This window comes from Helicoverpa armigera, chromosome 11 (genome assembly GCF_030705265.1).
Source record: "Helicoverpa armigera isolate CAAS_96S chromosome 11, ASM3070526v1, whole genome shotgun sequence".
NCBI classification, from domain to species: domain Eukaryota; kingdom Metazoa; phylum Arthropoda; class Insecta; order Lepidoptera; family Noctuidae; genus Helicoverpa; species Helicoverpa armigera.
In genome coordinates, this window is record NC_087130.1 from 4,429,564 (window position 1) to 4,443,340 (window position 13,777).

Sequence of the window (13,777 nt, forward strand, 5' to 3'; positions counted from 1 at the left end):
TTGAACTCGTTTAAAGATTGCCTTAAGAGAGATTGATCAAAACAACGTAGAAGAATAACTTTTATCGATTAAATGGATGCTTCCAAATGCGTACTAGGAGAATCTATTTAGAATTACTAAAATAGAATACTGTGAATTAATAAAGGTGTGAATAATGAGGAAGAACTTTAGACAAAAGGAAAACGTACATTTTAGGAGTTCAATTTCAACGAAAATCTTTTGCCAACGTATTAAATTCCAAGCGAACGATGCAGCTTGTGCGACGAATAAAATTTAGACTTTATTAGAAAGCGCGGAGCTTCGAATCAAGGGACCGACTCCCGTTTATTAGAATAAACGCATAGTTGAGTCTCAATAGAAGTTCTGTTTGAAACTTTAGACTAAAATCCTCTCTTTCTTTTGTTTTAGCTTTAATATGAGCATTGAAACGCTTTGAGAACAAGTTGAGCTTCAGTGGAAACTCAGTTTCATTAGATAGGTATGAAATTTTGAGAAACGAGTTTGCTAGGGTGTTTCCTCACGTTTATTGTTTACGCGCATTTATATTTTTAGCTCTTGTCTGTGAAACCACCCACATTTTGTTTTAATAATAAGACGCGTCAGCCCGAAATTGGAATCTTACTGCAAAGATGAAAATTGTCTTGACAAAAAGTAGGATGCTTTTAACATAAGATTATGTATCAACGCGTATTTTCTCTTATAGCTTCTTTTGTATTATTACTTATATAATCATTGTATGTCTATTATAAATAGGTATATTGTTATTGTATAATGTATATTGTTTATAAACAATAGAGACAGGTAAATGTGATGTAAATATACCCTTTGACATCTATAAATCCTTGTGTTCTTTGTAACAACTACACGCAATTAAAATGATTTATACCAATGTGCTTGCATTTGACATACTTTTGGTGCTCAGTAGATTATAAATAATCAAGTCGTGAATCTCACCATCGTGGTGCTATTCAGAAGCAATTGATGACATAATTCCCATGGGAATGTTTAAAGTTATTCCTATAGCTAATTCAAAAATTTCATTTAGAAATACGTTTTAAAAAGCAAACCTATCGTGTCAAAAAAACAAAAAATAGCCTCTTAACCACAACACATATCTAACTTTATCATAACATGCCTACTTGAAAACTTGGTTTCGACTGAATATTTTTCCTAGTCTAAGGGCGAATTGTACCCTTTTAACTTTAAGGACAATCAAATCATAACCAGCCGTGAAATCACAGCTCATTCATTGGTCAACTCGGCGATTTGACAACTGAAAATGGTCCCGTTATCGTAGTACATAGCTAAATGATAAAACTCCCTCTAAGTCACAAATTAGCATAATATTGTTCACATACTAATTCGTCTGTACCAATCAATAGGAGAATTCCATTTACCATATTTAGCCCTCTTTATTCATAGAAGGTTGTAAATCTGAATAACTGACCATTGAATCGAAGCTAGATTGACATTATAAATTTTACAGTTGTAATTGGCTTACGAAGGATTGACCAATGTAAGCTTTTTACATGGAAATTGGAATTGTAACTTAGATAAAACCTAACAGCAAGAGTATTATATGTGTATGAGTATTGTATGTAAAATAACTCCTCTTTATGTCACTTTAAAATAAAACAGCTTAAAGTTCGACTGCCATTAATGTCGATAATAGTCGTATGTCAAGTAATAGGTACGCCAATAATGTACGCAGATATACTGAAAGTATAGACTATATTTCACTTAGTATTTGGGCAAAAAAACATGCCTATTAAGTAGGGAGACAATACTGTTATAAAGAGATAAAGTGTTCACTGTTAGGTACCTAGAGACATGAAAGAGTTAAATAACTATAATGTGGGAACAAGCATTACCTAATTCACGTCTGAGTATTCAAAACGTCTTGTACTCACGACGTGATAAGTATTGATTATAAAATTAATGATAGGTTAAAGTTTACAATCGTGTAATTGAAATGCAAATGTTCGTCTTATAATATTGTTCGTTGCGAAATTTTGCGGGCTTTGATTGAAAATCTATTATCATTATGGACTTGTGCTTAGTAGGTACTCATGAATTATGATCATTGGTACTTGTATGACAGATACTTCCTACGCAAGTCAACCTAAGAATGGGCGAGGCTCCTTAAGCAATATTTTGTACATAACTATTTATTATTAATATTAAATGTACTTCTTGAGTAGAGCTTTAGAAATAAACGTAGAATTTCGTGTTGAAATGTTTATATTAATTTATTTGATGTAGAAACGCGTTAAATTATGGAACATTGCGTTAAATTATGGGAGAAGGAAACAGTTATTTTGAACGGTCAAAATGTATGGTTTATGAAACACAAGCAGGTAAATATGACTTGATACAGGAAGCTTAGATACAAGAATAAATAAATTCTTTTGTTCCTTTCCGGTCTCGATCGATTAAGCATTTGAAACAGTCTTCAGCATTTTGCACGTGAATAAGTCTTTTTGCTCAAATCACTTTGACTTTGTCGCAAAAACATCGTCTAAAGTTTACGCAGACAAAAATAACGATAGCAATAAATTTCAAAAAAACGTAAACTACATTCGACAGCGACTCCAATATTCGTATCAATTAAGCTCTCTTCAGCCGAACGGTTTCAAACACGATCTGAATTGCAAATACACACTTTTTCTTCTCATTCCCAATGTACGTCTAAATGGATCTAATTGGAAATTCGACGCCTCTTAAATCGTCCAAGTTTGTTTCCACGGGCGAAAGGACCAATTGGTCCTTTTGACGAATTGCTTATCGAACCATTGGATAAATCAAAGTGTACAAACACTCTGTTTGTGATTCAGCCGTTTATGTTAGCTAATGATCGGATTTGTGTTGAAAACGACCGCCAAAAAAAATAAAATGGCGAATTCTGACAGGTTTATTTATGGAGCGTGAATATTGCCTGAATAGAAAATTGGGCACGTATTGAAATGAATGGTGACGATTGCAAATATAAGCTTTGTGAAACGAAAAATATAATACAGTTTTCCCTTTGTGTGAATGAAAAGTTTTGTGTGATGTTACTTTAAAAAAACATTGTTACGAACAGTTGCATCGAATTCTATTTTTGAAAATTGGCTTATACTAGTCATTGAGTCACATGGAAAGCGGCAATATAGCCTCCGCTTCCACTTCTAACTACTTTTAAAGAAAGGAGTAGAAATTAATATAGCCATCATAAATTAAACTATTATTCATTGTATTATAACAACATTCTTTCTTTCCAGATATCACTGGTTCCTGATCTTGCTGCTATCATCAACGTGCTCCGCTAACGATGGACTTTTCGGCTCCAAATTCCAGACTGGTAAACAAATTCTCTTTGGTAATTATTTTATTTTGTTTTTATTTATGTCTAGAATTTTGAAAGATTATGAACTTTAATAACATACGATACTACATTTCATAAACAAATTCCTTCACCGCAAATCCTCTAACCGCACTCTGTGATAAAACTCTAATTGGCTCTCTGTCGACTATGACTTTCTTCTATTGTTTAGTTCTTGTTTAGCTGTAAGTCCTCCATAGTGTACTAAATAAATAAATAAACTCAACAACTATTTAGCTGATATGAACAATACATTCGATTTATCACACTTAACTAAGTAATATTCACATTATCCGTTCAGCAGCTTGCACCCATTTCCAAATACACAAAAAAAACAATAACTCAGCTCAACAGATCGCTAAAAATCTCATAAATATCTAATAGGCACTTTATTCAAAGCGGCTAATTCGTTCATAAATCATAAAAGGCGATAACGTGCCAGTAAATACCTCGTAACATGAATTAACAAGTTTATTAGATCGTTTATTATTCATTACGATTGTAAATGTCGTTTCTGAATCAGAAGTTAGATAAAGCTGACTTAAAGTAATATACGGTGTGAGTCTTACTTTGATTGCGACATAAGCCTGAGTTCAAATTCTTCGGTAATTTTATGTTAACTAATCATGTTACTAATAGGTATATGCCTATTAATATTTGTACACTTCAGTAGGATTATAGAAGAGATTAAAGAGCCCTCTTCTATTCTATTCCAATAGTGTTAAAACGGTACAAATCTTAAATGCATCGATAACATGTTCCTATGGATTCCGGAATCAGATGACTGCCAAACTAAGAAAATCAACCACTATATCTCAGTGACATTCATTTTGACACAAACACAAGGAGAATTATTTCAGGTTCTGTTCTTCCTGTCGTTCCATAAGCAGATAATAAAATGTTTAATTATTTTAATAACCATAATTAAATCTAGAAGTAACAAATCAGTCTTCGAAAACATAAACAGTGACACAAAATACAGCCAAGCTCCACAATAACACGCCGATGATAAACCTACATTGCGTCGTTTGAAACGCTCATCCCTATTCCACGAACCGCAATCGTTTTAACTACGCCATTTACAAAGCGAGGAAAACCGTGGGGCGTTAATTGTCTCAGAGCTGCAAACAATCTGTATGAAAAGTTCGCTCCACGGAATACAGTATTTAATTTTATGTTTTAGTGTACACTGCGCGGCTGTTAAGGGATGTGTGAACACAGCTTTAGAACTGCCTTGCCAATTGCTGACGGTTTTATTTGTATAGAGATTTCTGTTAATTGGATGCGAAGAGGTAATTACTAGGAAATCGTTTAGATTTTATATTTCAAGGCAGGTTAGTGCTGTTAGTTCGTGTAATTGGACCTACAGCATATGCGATGATAAGCAAAAACGTAAAAATAGACGTTTGCTTGAAATGTGGAACATTTTTGGAAATTAAAAACTATCGATGATAGCAGTGCTTTGCCGTTGATGAACTTTTTAAATCTGATTAAAAGTAAATTGAACTTGTAAAGAATGCATTAGTCTTGTAACAAAATACGACCGCAAAGTTCCTTCCGAAGACAAAAAAGAAAACATCAACTTTGTGGTCACATCTTCCTCCCCTATTGGTAAACTCTAACAATCAGGTCAAGGTTATATAAGAACGTCAAAATTGCTTCGTATCGAGCCAAAATAGAGAAAATTCTTACGTTATTTCATTAAGCAACGTTATCTGAAATAGAAATCGTAAGTATTTTCACAAAGAAGCTTCAAAGCTGACTATCACATATTGACTCGCGAGTTGTTCAGGAAATTAAATAAAAAAACCGGCCAAGTGAGTCGGACTCGTGCACGTAGGGTTCCGTACCATCCAAACTAATATTCTAGGTAAAAATCACGTTTGTTGTATGGGAGCCCCCCAAAATATTTATTGTATTCTAGTTTTCATTTGTTGCTATAGCGGCAACAGAAATACATCATCTGTGAAAATTTCAACTCTCTAACTATCACGGTTCATGAGACACAGCCTGGTGACGGACGGACGGACGGGCGGACAGAGGAGTGAAAACAATAGGGTCCCGTTTTACCCTTTGAGTACGGAACCCTAAAAATGTACGTATTGGAAGCTATCTTCTAACATACGAGAAATTGGAAGCATTCTATTTGACGCGGTGCTAGTGCAAAGATTCTTACGTTTGACCTTACCTGAGAATAAATGTCTCTCTTGTGAAGGTCGACAGCAAAGTGAGACGGAATTAAAAGATACGAAAGCGACTATTTCGTAAAAGAAAGTATTATTTTGTGTTGGAACAAAATATTTGCGTAGTTAGGTTAAGGTGTTTTTTACAAGCAACCTGCTTTGGAAAAAGAGAATGACATAAACGTTTAATACGGAGATTAAGTTTTATGTGGCTATACGACATCAATGTTAAAACCCCATGCAATGAAGACAAATGTGTATTTTATCAGACTTTAAGTAATGCTTCTACAGTTATGAAAGTTAACTTTTTACCCTAAAAATGTGTTTCTTTCTTACAGTATCAATTGCTCTTAGTAGCGCAGTCACCAAATCGATTAATGCCATACCAGCTACCATCATTACCAGTTCCTGACACTGACAAAACAAACACCTGAAACCAGACTAAAACGTCAAAGCTTTAATTTATTCAATGTGTTTACAACTAACCTCTGTAGATACCAATATTACCAAAGACACTGTTTGATCCATACTGGCCAATCTACCAAGTGCACATAACAAGATTCCATGGGGAAAATATAGTACAGGAGCCGCAGGAAACGCTAAAGGCATGCAAATATATGGACCTATGTATACAAGTTACGTGCATAGCATGCATTTGTGGCTCATTAATCGTGCAGTTTGCGCCGGACTCTTGTATTTTAAATTCTTTGCGTTTGGCATTTGTCTTTTTATTGTTATGTTATGAGAAATAGCGGGAGTTTTTATGTAATAAGCTTGATATTGTTCTCGATATATACGAATAAACGGTTACCAATATTATATGCGTTATATGTATTATGGAGTTTAGACCAGAAAATCATTAAGCAACTTCCCAAGTTTGTAAATATGTCACATGGGCCGCTTTCATACCGCGAAAGAATAACCTTAAGCCTCCAAGAAATGTCTGCACAAAAGCCGAAAAGATAAAAACGGCATCCAACGGCCAGTAAAGACGAAGAATATGGGAAGCTAAGCTACGGGCACTAGCCGAGCTTTTACCTAAGACATACCCACAAGAGCAGCGGTTACTTATTACGTTATCCATAAAGTCAGCCAAAGTATTCCAGCTATGTCTTCCGACGAGTGTATACAAACATTTTGTTGTTCTCAGTTCTGTGAAGTAGACTTGAAAATTCCGGAAAATATTTCGCATGCATGAAGAACACTACAGCAACGTTTGTAGAAACATCTGAATTATTTAGGTTCACGTTCGTAAGGGCTTCATTATTCCCCTCGCAAGCGAAGGCATTTTAAAGTTTGTTGTTTCAAAATATACTGGGGTATATGCGGAATTTATTCATCAAACAAATATGTTAGAAAATATCGCGTTTATTGACAATTTCTGTGTTTATGTGGGGGCGCTAGCTAGAAGTCCCGACATAAATACGAAAATTGAAACGCCACATTTCACGCACTATTAATCGTAATTCATTTAAGACATTAAGTCAAAGCACTAAAGTTTAATTTCCTGTATCCAATATAAGGACATAAATGACTTATTTCCTTGCTTATAATAATAACCGATAAATATTGAAGTAGTAAAATACATTTGGTAATGAACAAGCTGCTTAACAAGTCATGGTTGCAAGTTCAAAATTCCGTAGCAATTAAAAACCCTTTTCGAGGATTTCATAAAGCTTTTTATTTTCCTATCTCTATTCTTCTAAACTATCAAACATCACTCGACGAATAACTTCCTAATATGGACAAATTCCAAAAATAGCTTCACATTAAAGTTTTTTTCTTACCGCTTACTAATGCAATTTTAATTCCAAGTACCTAGTTTCTTATTCAGGACGTTTACCGTAGACTTTTTAAATGTAGCTAGAATAACGTTTATAGACCAACACCACTAATACCACTCAGACCGACTCTTACCAAGTTGCATTTTCCACTGCCTTCCAACTGAATTAAATAGTACTTAGAAAAGGCTCTTATTTAGAAGAAGATTTTTTTATTGTGAGAAGAATTGGAGCTCTTGTATAATTATTGAGTTCTAATTTTGAACAGTTTTATGTTGCAATCATTACTTTCGGTGTCATATTTTTTATTCAGTTGTTTGTTGTTTAATTTTCAAAGAATAAATCCTAATTGTGATCACATTTCTATAATTTTAATTGCTTTCAGATTACAACACTTTTCATTTTTTTTTTTGTTTTTTTTTTATTCAAACAACTTCGTTAGTCAATAAAAACCGATTCCAAATTCGATTTGTATTTATTTTCCAGATATTCCCGAGTACGACCTCCTGCACGCAATCGGAGTTCCGTTCAGCAATCCGAAAACACAATACTTCGACGAAGGCCTCGATGGGTTCCCAGCCTACGGCCTCATGCCGGGATCGGATATAAAATCCCCTTACCGCCTGTTCATGCCAGAGAAACTATACGCCGAGTTCTCAATAACAGCCACCGTCAGGCCGGCGAACAAAGATGGCGGATTCCTATTCTCAGTTGTAAACCCTTTAGAAACGGTAGTACAATTGGGAGTGCAATTAATCCCTTCGGGCCCCGGACTAACAAATATTTCGCTGCTATACACTGACGCTAATATCTACGCTTTATCGCAGACCATTGCGTCATTCGTCGTACCTTCGTTTGCCAAGAAATGGAGCAGATTTGCTTTGAGAGTTACAACTGATAATGTCACGCTGTTCCTGAATTGCCATGAGTTTGATACTGTGGTGGTGAAGAGGAACCCGCTGGAGTTGGTCTTCGATTCCGCTTCAACTTTGTATGTTGGGCAGGCTGGACCATTGATAAGAGGCGCTTTTCACGTAAGTACCATTCAATTTTTAAATAATCAACTACATAAAGTTCTGAAATTATTACCTACTTATAATATAAGATGTTTTTTTTTTTCTGTACTGACAACGTATCGACCGTTTCTATTTCCGCCAGCTTTAATCGGTACTTAACTTTTTGTTCAAAAATAATACTGGCACTTTGCATCCAATGAAAAGTTTTAATGCGTTTAAAAACCCGTTTGAAACAACCCTCACTTTGCAACAGTTGGGTACAAAGATTCCCCCAGTGGCGATGCTTGCAAACTTTTCTATTAAGTTGAAGACACAGAGTTAGACAGTAACCTAATCTCAATGCAGCAACTTGTTTATGGATTAAACAATCTTAAATGTAGGAAATATCAAATCAACGTTTAGAAAAAAACCTGCCTTGTAAATATTACAGGTTAAGTCCCTAAGTCACAAGACATCTAAGATTGAAGAGTCACACAAAAGTCACAACAAGACAAATTAATCTACGACAGAATAGTTCAACGATCATACTAATCTCAAACTTACTACAAACAGCAATTATTCATAAACTTAAACATTATAACGTTAATGATACTAATTCCGAGCTGAGATTACGGCAAAGGCTTTTCATCAAGAAATATTAAACGAAGCAGACGATACAAAACTACTTCAATTATAAAGATAAAGGCGTTTTGATAAACAATAGAATTGCAATTCTAAAAACGCTATTTGTGTGACAAAAGACGGTGAGAGACAATTTGTCTTGGTTTCAATGAAAGCTCTAAATAATTATGAGGATAAACTACTGAATGAGTTAACGAGACATCATGAATCTGTGAATTGCAAATATTCGTATTGTACCGTCGATTTTAAAGGGAACTTTCTTCTGTGGCCACAAACTTGTTCAAAAGAATTGAATGAATTTATCATTGTGTGCTTTAAAAGGCCAGGTGATTGGTTTATCCTGTACAGGCCTTATTTATTGCTTTAATGAGCTAATACTCCGTTGTTCACACGCAATTGAATTCCTCAAGCTATTAATTCATGAATTACATTCCCGTCTTAATTATGTATAATCAGGGATAATACAAATCGTAAGAACTAATAACCGAGGCTATAAGCCTACCAAAAACAAGAGTAATTTTAAGGCTTGTTTCCGTTTTATCTCACGCATAAAACAGCTTCTACTGAAAGCAGATAAACAACATTCTGTCGCTACGGTTTGGCTGAACAATGTTTGAGACACACCGTTATTTAGTTTCGACAGTAAGGTTAAGAAGATTGGCGTTGATAACTCATACTTTGGCTTCTGATAATTATGTGTTTTTCTTGTGTTTTTTATTTTATTTATTTCCAAAACAATTTTATCACGAAAAGTTGTGCACTTTGTAGTAGACGGTGATGATTAAGAGTTATCTTTAATAAGGTCTGAAATATTATAGGTGGAAAATCCACTGATACTTTTCTTGAAAGATAAATACTTTATGATTTTTTTAATCAATTATATAGCTTACGGTTAATTTTATAATCACATAAAGATCCTAGTTGTGTGAACACAAGATCACCCAGTGATTCATTTAAGCTACGTATTTTGCCCAAAATACCAACTCTGCTGTACCCCTGAATATTTGAAATCCCTATCGTGCACGATGGGATTACATATTTTTCAACACAAATCATGCGTGGTTGTTTGTCTTAATTTGAAGGAAACGAACCAAATAAATGTTGTTTTTTGTGGCTTGATTTTTCCTTATTTTTGTATTTGTATATTAACAAAATAGGATGCTACTAAATACCAGCAAATGTCACTATATCCAATTTACGCGTAACAGAAAAACACTTAACCATAAATATTTCATAGATGGTGTTGAATTGAAGAAGTCGAACACTATTCGAGACCTAGGAGTGCAGCTTGACACAGGACTTAAATTTGATGAACACATCCTAAATATAGTTTCACGGGCTTTCAAAGTACTGGGCTTCGTTTTACGGAATAGTAAAGAATTTAAAAAATTATCCACAAAAATTAAACTCTTCAACACGTTAGTTCGTTCGATCCTGGAATATGGCTCTGTGGTTTGGAGTCCGCATTATGAAGTATACTCCAAAAGATTGGAAAGCGTCCAAAAGAGATTCCTCTACCATCTTTGCTATCGTGATTGTAAGGCTAGAGAACTAAGAAGCTATACATGTAGGTTAAAGTACTATCACATGGACACCTTAGCCACCCGCAGAAAGATCCTGGATTGCATCATGCTACACAAGATATTCAATGGTGCAATTGACTGCGCTGAACTTTTGAGTTCAATGGAAATAAAAATTCCAGCTCGGCTCCCTAGGAGTAAAGTGTATAGCCTTTTTCACATCGCCACCTCTAGAACCAACCTTGGGCATTACGCCGCAATACCGAGAATTTGTAGGCAATATAATGCTCTAGCAAAAACATCGGAGTTAGACATCTGCCAGTGTATGTCCACGTTTAGAAAGTGCCTAAAAACCTTGCCAATATAAATTGTTTGTATATGTATATTTTGTTTATAAGTGTTTAGTTTGTAACTGTATTTTATTTTTAGATATTTTTGTAATATTGTAAATTAGTTAGCTAGTGATATTGTGCATGCTGTGGTCTCCTATAAGTGAAGGAGTACACCGACACTATTCCCATTGTTTTTTATACTACATATGTCATGTTATGTGTATATCCTTTGTTGGAGATCCTAAATAAATAAATAAAAATATTTGTCTGTTTTTAACCTTAGATGTAGTATAGAGTTGTCTGAGAATCATAAATTGGCACATTATTTTTCTATTTTGAGCACACAAAAATGTGGTATATACTTGTGAAAATAATAAGTTAAGTGTATGATATACTTACCAACGTATGAATTATAATTTCCATAGCAAATGTTTATCTTATAAAAGATACTTCCCAAAAGTTATAATTAAATTTCTGAGTACCACAAGCTATGCAAGTGCATGCGGTTATTTTAGATAAAACTTTGGAAATTGTTGTATAACTTTTTGTTTTTCTTAAACTTCGTCTTGGCCATAATCCTCCGAGCTAATGTCTTGACAGGGTTGTCGCCGATAACTCGTATTTTAGTAAATAAAAAATAATATACAGAATTGAATGGCCCATGTATAAATACGATATATTTTCTTATGTTCACTAAAGTTTGCTATTCAAATTAAACCGTGACTCGTAACCGTACTTTTTATTGCAATATTTATAAAAAGTATTTCAGTTTGACAACACATAATCAATGATATCTTAGGCAGCTAAAATACATTAGGTAGAATAGAAAAAGTCAACTTTTTCATTGTAAAATGAAATGTAGATCTTTCACAGATGGCTTAATGCACCGTAGCGAAAGGTAGTGAATCGGATCTCATGAAACTTGAAAATCTGCTCAAACAACGAGCACGCTCACGCTCACAAGCAGTTCGCTTTTGTTTACTGCTACTGCCCTCCGCGGGTTGGCACAGCAAGTCGTATGATTATCACCATACAAGCCCAAAAAGATTTCTATACTAAAACTTAAAAGAAGCAGCCCTAAGTCACTCAGGTACCTAAAGTTTGTGACAAAGTTTGCCGATGCGAGGCCACGTTTGCATATCAAATGTAGCAGTTAAGTTTACAGATGTCGCTGGCAACGTACAAGTTTCATAAGTTACTACTTAACGTTATAGTATGCAAGCGGATTTGCAAATTATCGCGGAAATATTTTGGACGAAACTTTTAGTGGCACTTGAGATGAAGTTTGGGGAGGAATTCTTACTTTTGAAAGTCGTTTTTTTTTTGTAAATACCTTAAAGTTATATATATATAAGATTTTAAATTATACCCTCACTCTCTGCTTAATATTATAAGCTAAAGGATTTGTTTGTTTGATTGGCTGAACATGGTAGTCTCAGCAGCTAGTAAGTCCGTTTAAAAATCCAACAGTTTTAAATAGGTAGTGTTTTTCCACGGAACGCATACGAAACCGCTGCTAATAACTCTTTGTTTATAATATCACATATCGTATCCTTTAAATGAAATTATAATTATCCCCTTGGAGTCCAAGTTTTTTGCAATTTCATTATTGAAATCAGATCATCAACATTCAGCAATAATGTATTCCTAAAATCAAAACTAAATGCAAATCAAAGTTATTCGTAGTCCAACAGTTATTCCAGTTTAGTCCAAAAATAACTAGTGCAGTGTTCCAAAGTTTGTACAATGTACTAACTTCTTGTTTGTACAATTGGTAATTGGTAAAATACCCAGTGTGAACACATTTGATAGCTCGCATACGAAAGTTAGTTTTCAAAAGTTTGAGAACCACCGAATATTATTATTTTGGCCAAACTTAACTTGCAATTATTATCTAATATGTTTTTAAAATAATACCATATTTGTTACAATTTATTCTGGTAAATAATGTGTTTCAACAAAAAATTCTGTTCCTATAGTTATCGGCACGAATCTTGAGCTCTGACCTTCACCTGCGCAGAAGTACCTAATTTATTGGGTCCCTTTTGTGGTATGAAGTGAGGCGCGGGGGCGGGCTAAAGCGGTGATTGGCCCGCAGTGCATCGCGTCATAGCCGTCACTCGGGATTGGTTCTTTGTAAATAAATCACTTCTGCGCAGATGTAGGTCAGAGCTCAAGATTCGTGCCGATAACTATAACAAGCTCAAAATTACCAACCAAAATTAAATTTACACCAAGAAACACCAATGTAAACGTCGTCGCAAAATAAATAGTTAACTCAAAAATCGACACGAAATTCTTTTAAATAAATATTGCAACGGTACTGCCATCAAAATCTCTCACTACTTTAAAAACCTGGACTGAAAAGTTCCTTTGGAAATCCTCTCAAAGATTAATTCAGCGTACATAAGGCTAGTAGGTACCTACCGTACGTTCAGCTACCTCGGGTGACTTTCGCACGCGCGAACGCTTTTATTTCGGTTGAATGCCTTCGTAAAACGGGCCCGACTTATATTTAATATTTTTCCGGGTTAGTTTTGTACATTTTCGAGGTATGGTGTCTGTTTGATTGGTTTGATTTATAATATACACCAAAGTAAACCTTCCAAAAAAACATTGTTTAGGTATGTATATACCTAAGTTAATTCGATTAAGATTTCGCAATCAATGCATTCTTTCTCCGTATAAGAAGACATATTTTTGATCCAACAGGCAAACTATGTGTTTTGTTTTCTTGGACATTATGTACCTCATAAAACTTATAATGCACCTTTTGATCATTAATTATAATAAAACAGTGACAAAGTAAGTAATATGCAGAAACATCTTTGAAAAAGACCAGATTTTTTTTTACCGACGACCAAATATTTAAAAGAGAAAAAGAGAACTACAAAACCTAAAGGTTAGATTCCTATGATCGTATAAAACTAGGACACCAACTAGTGCGCTCCAATTATTAACGA

At 34.4% G+C, this 13,777-nt stretch overlaps 1 protein-coding gene across 1 annotated transcript in view; it reads left to right on the forward strand.

Moving 5' to 3' along the window:
* Positions 1-13,777, forward strand: part of LOC110370105 (collagen alpha-1(XVIII) chain) — a 168,797-nt gene that overhangs the window by 105,418 nt on the left and 49,602 nt on the right. Inside the window, exons 3-4 of the mRNA XM_049850809.2 lie at positions 3,261-3,340; positions 7,812-8,359. Of these exons, the coding sequence (XP_049706766.2) occupies positions 3,261-3,340; positions 7,812-8,359 (628 nt within the window). The remainder of the gene's footprint in view (positions 1-3,260; positions 3,341-7,811; positions 8,360-13,777) is intronic.